The following is an 8,134-nucleotide window of genomic DNA, read 5'->3' as shown; positions in this document are numbered from 1 at the left end:
CACCAACCTGCTCATCGGGAGCAATTAGGGGTTCAGCGTCTTGCTCAAGGACACTTCGACACTGACTCTGGGGGAGCGCCCCAGCCCGGGATCGAACTGGGAACCTTGCGGTTTCCAGTTCACTCTACCCGGCCACTCTACGTGTTTTGTGAATCTGTTAATACTATAATAATAATAATGAATACAGCACTGTTATCCACACAGTGCTATCACAACATAATTGATATAAATTGTATGCTAGGTAAACAGACCTCTACATGAGCAATAAGATCAACAGTTATTCATGATTTGCTAATGTGTGATAGGAAAATAACACTAAATTGACCCTTACGAGTGTGTAACTCTGACAGTACACAAACGGAACCAAATGGACCCTAGCGGGTCCATTTGGTTCCGTTTGTGTACTGTCAGAGTCAAAGGCCAGACCGAATCAAACCGAATGTTGCAAGGAGTTGCATTGGCGTGGATTGGCCTTGAGGGGCGGTCTTTGAAAAGCAAAAGTTCGAGAACCACCGCAACTAGCCTAATTAAGCTCAGGATGTTTGTGTCACGGTCTGACGGCCATCTGTAGGAGCATGACCTGCCGGTTCTCGGTGGGATGAGACTTGTTGATGTGCCTCGTGAGGCCCGGGGAGCTGTAGAACGTGGACGGACAGTGTTTGCACGTGAAGATCTGCTGCTCGTGCTCGTGCTCGCCGCCGCCACTCTCCTCCATGTTGTGCGCGACGTGGTGGTGGTGGTGATGGTGGAGGAGAAGCTCCGGCCTGAGACCCGCCAAGGTCCCCGCCAGCATCTCGTCCCTCATGGCGTGCCACAGGCGGTGCTTGTCCTTGATCTCGGCCGAAGGGAAGCGGGCGCCGCACAGGTGGCACGTCGGGAAGATCTGAGTTGCGCTGTTGTTGTCGCCACCGAGGACGTCGCGCGGCTGCTGCTGCTGCTGCTGCTGCTGCTGCTGTTTCTGCTGCTGCTGCTGCTGTTGCTGCTGCTGCTGCTGCTGCTGCTGCGGCTGCGGCTGAGCCCCGTACAGAGGCGGAGGAGACGAAGACGCCGACAGCTCGTGCGCCGCGAGGTGTTTCCTGAGGTAGGCTTGTCGGCGGAACTTCTTGCCACAGTACCGACACTCGTACACCTCCTCCCCCGGTAACGACTGGACGAACGACGGGAGCTGAGGAGGAGGAGGGGGAGGGGGAAGGGGAAGGGGAAGGGGCAGGGACAGCGGCCGCTGGTCGGCGCAGCGCTCCTCCAGAGGAGAAGGACCACTGGTCAGCATCAGGAGGCTGGAGGGAGGGCTGTCCGCCGCTCTCACATGCTGCTGCTGCTGCTGCAGGTCCAGACAGCTGTCTGTGGAGTAACGGGGGGCAGACGAGTCGTAGTGGGGAGGGGGCGCCAGGCTGTCGCCGCCGTCAGGACTGTCTCGAGACCTGTGGGGGATTGTGACAATAAAGTTATATGGTTGTGACGAGCGTGACATTTTAGTTGGCGATTAAAGGTTGAATTGTGTTTTTGGCATTGAACATTGAACGTATGAATAGAAAGAGATATTTGTCTTTCTTCTTTTACATTCTTATAGGCTTAAACAAAAAATGCAAAACGCATATAGGCTATAACCAGTGGTGTAAAGTAACTAAGTACATTTACTCAAGTACTGTACTTAAGTACAATTTTGGGTATTTCCAATTTTCAGTACTTTTACTTCTACAGAGGAAAATATTGTACTTTTACTCCACTACAATTATATGAAAACTTTAGTTATAGTTACTTTGTAGATTATTATTACAAAACTTACACTAACCACTTCAGCCTATATACATTTCGGCCATTTGAAAATAGCCAATCTATAAACTCACAATGGCAGATCTGCTATTTTGAAAAGATTTGTATGCATTTGAAAACTTGTGAAATTGGACATTCTGCATAATGAGTACTTTTACTTTTGGTACTTTAAGTACATTTTGATACCAATACTTTTGTACTTTCAGTCAAGTGAATTTTGAATAACGGACTTTTACTTGTAATGGAGTATTTCTACATTGCAGTATTGATACTTTTACTAAAGTAAAAAATGTGAGTACTTTTTCCACCACTGGCTATAACAAATAACTTCCAATAGAAATGACAGACAAATGACCGACAAAAACAGACAAAAAATCAAAATAAATGTAGGCTACTAGCCTAGCCTATATGGCTAAAACAAGCTCACAATGGGTCCATTGTGAGCTTGCAGATCGGCTATTTTTTTCTACAAATTCGTTCATACAAATGAACGGAAAAGATTCTGACAACTATGCATCAAAATAAATAATAATAATCTCTTGATTATCTCAAATAATAGACCTGCCATGGAGGAGCAGCAGAGAGGAGGGCTCTCGCCGGAGACGGGAGCTGTCCAGCGCGCCGAGGTGCTGATTCCCGTTGACCCGCAGCAGCTCGTTCTCTTTGCCCTCCGTCTCCAGGGACTGCTGCCGATCGCGCGCCCGTTCCTCCGTCACCGCCGGGGTCTTGCTGCTGTTGTTGTTGCTGTTGCTGTTGTTTTTCCCGCCCTGGGCCTCCCCGTTGACCGGACGCGGCTTGTGCCAGCGGCGGTGCGAGGCCAGGTTGGCGGGGCAGCTGAAGACCTTGTCGCACTCGGGACACCGGTACTCCACGCGCACTATCCGGGAGCACTTGTGCTGCGCCAGGGAGAAAGGGTCGGGGTACTCCTCCTTGCAGAGCTGGCAGATGAACTCCCCCAGCGGCTTGTTGTTGCCCCCGGAGGCCTTGTCCCGCTGCTGCTGCTGCTGCTGCCTCCTGAGCATCTCGGGGCATTCCTTCTTGATGCGCAGCCCCAGGACCGGAGAGGTCGTGACCTCGTCTTCGAAGCTCAACTTTCGGTTCACCTTGACCAGTGGTGGAAAAAGTACTCAAATGTTTTACTTACAAGTAAAAGTATCAATACTGCAATGCAGAAGTACTCTGTTACAAGTAAACGTCTGGAATTAAAATGTAGTTGAGTAAAAGTACAAACGTATTGGTATCAAAATGTACTTAAAGTACCAAAAGTAAATGTACTAAATGTTTGAAAAAAGCAGATCTACAAGCTCACAACGCGTCGCGATTGTGAGCTTGTAGATCGGCTATTTTCAAATAGCCGAGGAATAAAATAGGACTAAAGTGGTTATTGTATGTTTTATAATGTAATCATTTATATCTGAAAAGTAACTAGTAACTAAAGTGTTCAAATAATTGTAGTGGAGTAAAAGTACAATATGTGCCTCTGAGATGCAGTGGAGTAGAAGTAAAAGTATTGGAAATTGGAAATACTCATGTAAAGTATAAATACCTAAAAAAAAAAAATACTTAAGTACAGTACTTAAGTAAATGTACTTAGTTACTTTCCACCACTGACCTTGACCTTCTTGGCGGCGGGTCTGCTGTTGTGCGCCGCCGCGCGCTGCTGGGGGTCCTGCTGCTCCAGGAACGAGCGCTTTTTCGCCGCATGTTGCTGCTGGTGCTGCTGCTGGTGTTGGTTCAGCAGCGTCAGCGGAGGGAACAGGTGCAGAGCGTGGTGCGGTTCATATTTCTCGCTCTCGAACGGCAGTGCGTGGCCGTGGTGGTGCTGGTGGAGGTGGTGGTGGAGGTGATGGCGGCGGCTGCTCGCCAGGAGCCTCTCGATGGAGGCGGACACCACAGACGGCTGCGTGGAGCTCAGGAGGAAAGGCAGCTCCGTCGGGAGCTCCTCTGACACCGGCGGGGGCGAGGAGTCACCCGTCGTCGTCGTCGTCGTTCCCCGGCCGGTGGGGAACAGCGACAGTCTCCTCTCCTCCTGCTCGTCCTCCTCGTGCTGCTGCTCCGGCAGTCTGGTGCCGACCGGCTTGATGGGGCTGTAATAATAATAATAATAGTAATGATACACTTTATTTGTACAGCACTTTTCATGACATCAAATGCAGCCCAAAGCTCTTTACATAAAAAAAAGAGACCAACAAAAGAAAAATAACACAATATTAAACAATATTAAAAACAGACTCTAGACCAGGGGTGTTCAACAGGGGGTCCGGGACCCCTAGGGGGTCCTCAGAGTTACTACAGGGGGTCCGCCAAATCTTTGTGTGATCTGATTTTCTTTTTGTACCTTAACCATTTGAACCCTATCATCCCTTTTTCTGATGAGGCATTGTGAGCTTGTAGATGGGCTATTTTTGGCAAAGAGGTTTCAGGTGTAGAGGGAAAAAAGAACAATAAAAGTTGAATCTAAAACACAATTTGATACAATATAGAGGGGGTCCCTGCTTCATCTCTCACTCAGCTAGGGGGTCCTTGCGCTGAAAACGATGAAGACCCCTGCTCTAGACCTATTCACATATGTATTAGGCCTATCTATTTACATTTACTTAGGGACTCACACAGAATTGCATGGTATAGGCCAGTGGTTTTCAACCAGTGGTCCTTGAGGGAGTTCCAGGGGGTCCCCAGCTAAATGATGGATAGCAACCAAATGGACCCTTATGGGTCTGTAACTCTCAGAGTTAAATTAACATTGATTTTATATAAATTGGAGTCCCAGAGATAGAAATGCCATTAAATGGGGGTCCGTAGCCTAATGCATGTCAAACTGGGGGTCCTTGAAATTAAAACGGTTGAGAATCACTGCTAGAGCCGTAAAAAAAATCTTCTCTTATGGGGGTCCCTGGCATATCTTTTCCCTGGGCTAATGTGTGTCAATTTGGGGGTCCTTGACGCAAAAAAAAAAAGGTTGAAAACCACTGGTATAGGCTATAATAGTCCCAACAGATCTCTCACCTGTAGGGGTCCGTCAGAGTGGGGTCGCAACAAGGGGGACGATGAAGGGCAGAGAACCCGGGGGTCAGAACGTCCACCTCGGTCATAACCGGCGGCGGCGGCCGGTCCTCGCTCTCCGGCAGCTGCGCGCGTCGGTCCGCCTCCTCCGCCTCCAGCGCTCCAGACTCCACGTGCATAGCGACGCTCCACGGCTCCGTGACACCGGCGAGGTGTCCCCCACGTCCCGTGGACATGGGGGACACCTCGCCGGTGTCACGGAGATGATGTCTGAGCGACCGGAGACGCTCCGCGTCTGCCGTTACCGGCTCTGCTTCAGCCCTAGTGTCAGTGTCAGTGTCATCGGGTCTGTTATTGCTGCCGTTGTCGTTGATGTCATATATTAGTGCCGTTGTCGTTGTTGAGTCGTTGCTCCGTGCCCGGTACGACGCCGAGCCGCGCCGGGTCCTCTTCACCAAGAATCCCCGAGGCATGACGGACCACGGCTCACCGGAGAGAGAGAGTTCTCCCTCCAAGAAGCACTTTGAAGAAGTTGATGAAGAGAGGTGATGAATGGAGAGAGAGAGAGAGAGAGAGAGAGAGAGAGAGACACGGAGGAGAGGAGAGGAGAGGCTCTCCGGACGGACGGTCCCGTTGTTGACGAGGGGAGAGGAGAGCTGGAGGTGATGAGAGGGAGGACAGTCTGTGTGGCAGCATGCGTGCTTTGTTTTTATCCCCAAGGTCGCTCGCTCGCGCTCTCTCTCTCTCTCTCTCTCTCTCTCTCTCTCTCTCTCTCTACCCCCTCTCTCTCTCTTTTACTCTCTCCCCCTCTCTCTCTCTCTCTCTCTCTCTCTCTCTCTCTCTCTCTCTCTCTCTCTCTCTCTCTCTCTCTCTCTCTCTCTCTCTCTCTCTCTCTCTCTCTCTCTCTCTCTCTCTCTACCCCCCCAAATTTCCCACTCGTTATCAGCCGGGTCCTCCTTGACTTCTTATCATCATAATCATCATCATCATCATCATCATCATCATCATCATCAGACACAGCCAGTGCAAGAGAAAACAGATTACAGAAGGACAGTAAAACACACACCGGTGGAATCGAGACCCATAAATGTATTATGCCTCGCAGAATTCCATATTTTTTAAAATTCATTTTAACCGCATTGTTACAATGAAGCTATCCAATTGTGGCTGTTGAGGCAAATTGTCTAATTGGTGTCCTGGATAACTTTTTTTTTTAAGGCTGTTAGGCCTATACCTTTGTTCAATTAGTTTAGTATATGATAATGAGTGTTAAAATGATTAAATTAGATTAACTCTGCAGATGCATCCTTAATATTCAAATAACTAAATGTCTCTGCATGATCTGAAACAACATTTATATGAATACATTTATATAAAAATATATATTGAAAGATTTGCACACATTTTCACGATTTTTCAAAAAGTAGCAGATCTGCCGCGCTATGAGCTTGTATATCTGCTATTTTTGAATGGCCAAAGAAATTTAAAATGACAGAGATGACAGAGATTTTATTTGACTATTTTTGTTTTCTGTCTTCTTCAAATGTCATTGGAGATGAGCTTCATTTCCAACAAGACAATATTGCCCCTCCAGGCTGAGAGATATGGGGCCAGGGATGTATTTAGAACATATTTATACCTCTGCTCAAGAGTGTCTAAAGATCAGATTCCATTGGCTTCTTTAACAGTCATGATAAGATATATATTATATCTTATCTATATTCTGTAGGTCAGTACCCAAACCTTTTAGCTCAAGACTCAATAGAGAAATTAGATTTGTTTTACTCGGGACCCAAACTATTGAAAATAGCAGATCTACAAGTTACAAGCTTGTAGATCTGCTATTTTCACTAGTTCTTAAACTTTTAAAAAAAAAAAATGTTTTAAGGAAACTATTCGATTTCTTTCTTTTTATTTATGAAGTGCGTTTGAAAAATGTTAGAATTGTGTTTAATTGATTCTTGTTTAAACATTAACTTTAAAAAATATATTTTTAAAATAATATTGATATATATAGGAAATGAAAAAAGGTAATATTTATTCGTGACCCACAAATGGGTCCCGGTCCACCGTTTGGGAAACAGTGCTGTGTAGACCTATAGTTGTGCTGAATGTGTGGCGGTGTGATCAGGAACAACAGAGAGGTCCAATGGGGATTCAGATACACATCATGCTGCTAATAACCGCTTCAGCCTGTTTGAACTGTGTGATTATTGCATTAAATGGTGGGAATAACTTGGGGGTCCCTTCCCTTTGTTTGCGTGTGTGCGTGCGTGCGTGCGTGTCATTATCTCCCAAGCATAACTGACGCGTGTTGAACAGTGTTGCCATGTCCGCTTATTATAAGCGACGTTGGGCTTTGTTTTTCTCTGAAGTTGCTTGTAAATATTGGTAGTTGCGGGTTGCTTGTTTTTTGGGCTTGTTTCTAAAGTCTAGTTGCTTATTTGGGCTTGCTTCACATTTTTTAAATTATTTTAACCAGTGGTTCTCAAATATGTTCATGTCATCATGCCATGGACCCCCAAATGAATAGGCTATACCGCTATAGCCTATTTAGGCCTACCAGATTTGTGTTGTTAGACTGTTTCAAAGATCTTTCAAATATTCCACATTGTATTTCAAGAATATATGAAAAATAGCAGATCTACAAGCTCACAACGGGTGAGGTGTAGATCGGCTATTTTCCATGTATACAACAGTGTAAAGGTTTAAAGTGTTCATAATGGCCTATTTTGCTTCTTTTGTGCTTTTTTTTTTCCTAGACCTGGTTGCTTATGTCTCTCACAAAATCTGGCAACGCCTGGTGGTGAAAAAGAAAGGGCGAAAAGAAAGATTTTGATCTCCGATCTGGCGTGCGTGTGAACCCATTTCCGAGCTGCCAGCGTATGCGCACACACGCACGCGCTCGCGCTTGAGAGTATTCACCCCGCCCCCGCCCCCAATCGAAGCTGCTGCTGTTGTTGCTGATAAGAGATCGGAGAGAATCATCCATCCATCCGACCCCCACGGGGGAAGGCCAGACCCCGCTGTACCCGGGCCAAGTGCTCTGCAGCTCGGCCAGCCGTCCTAAAGGCCTGCCCCGGTGATCGCTCCCTGGAAATCAATCAAGGAGGATGAGCGTGAGAACCGGCCTGTCGGGTCTGTTGTCTTGACAAGGGCCGTCTGGGGAATAGAGATGAGATGAGATGATGTGTGTGTGTGTGTGTGTGTGTGTGTGTGTGTGTGTGTGTGTGTGTGTGTGTGTGTGTGTGTGTGTGTGTGTGTGTGTGTGTGTGTGTGTGTGTGTGTGTGTGTGTGGGGAGGAGGGGTGGATATAGAGAGTGTTACACTGAAAGGAAAGAACAACAACAACTAATTA

The 8,134-nt window shown here is 47.1% G+C and overlaps 1 protein-coding gene across 1 annotated transcript; it reads right to left on the bottom strand.

Annotated features, from left to right (window-relative positions):
- Positions 1 to 547: 547 nt before the first annotated feature.
- Positions 548 to 5,249, bottom strand: LOC311036956 (uncharacterized protein; the record flags this gene model as incomplete). The annotated part of the gene is made up of 5 exons (XM_084045965.1): positions 548 to 941; positions 984 to 1,421; positions 2,335 to 2,876; positions 3,386 to 3,860; positions 4,780 to 5,249. 5 exons carry the CDS (start codon positions 5,247 to 5,249, stop codon positions 548 to 550), a joined length of 2,319 nt encoding a protein of 772 aa, XP_083902091.1.
- Positions 5,250 to 8,134: the final 2,885 nt, after the last annotated feature.

Source organism: Gymnoscopelus microlampas, assembly GCF_963454915.1.
Source record: "Gymnoscopelus microlampas genome assembly, chromosome: 20".
In the NCBI taxonomy this organism is placed as follows: Eukaryota; Metazoa; Chordata; class Actinopteri; order Myctophiformes; family Myctophidae; genus Gymnoscopelus; species Gymnoscopelus microlampas.
Note: the sequence above shows the minus strand (reverse complement) of the source record. Positions and strands in the feature narration are given on the sequence as shown.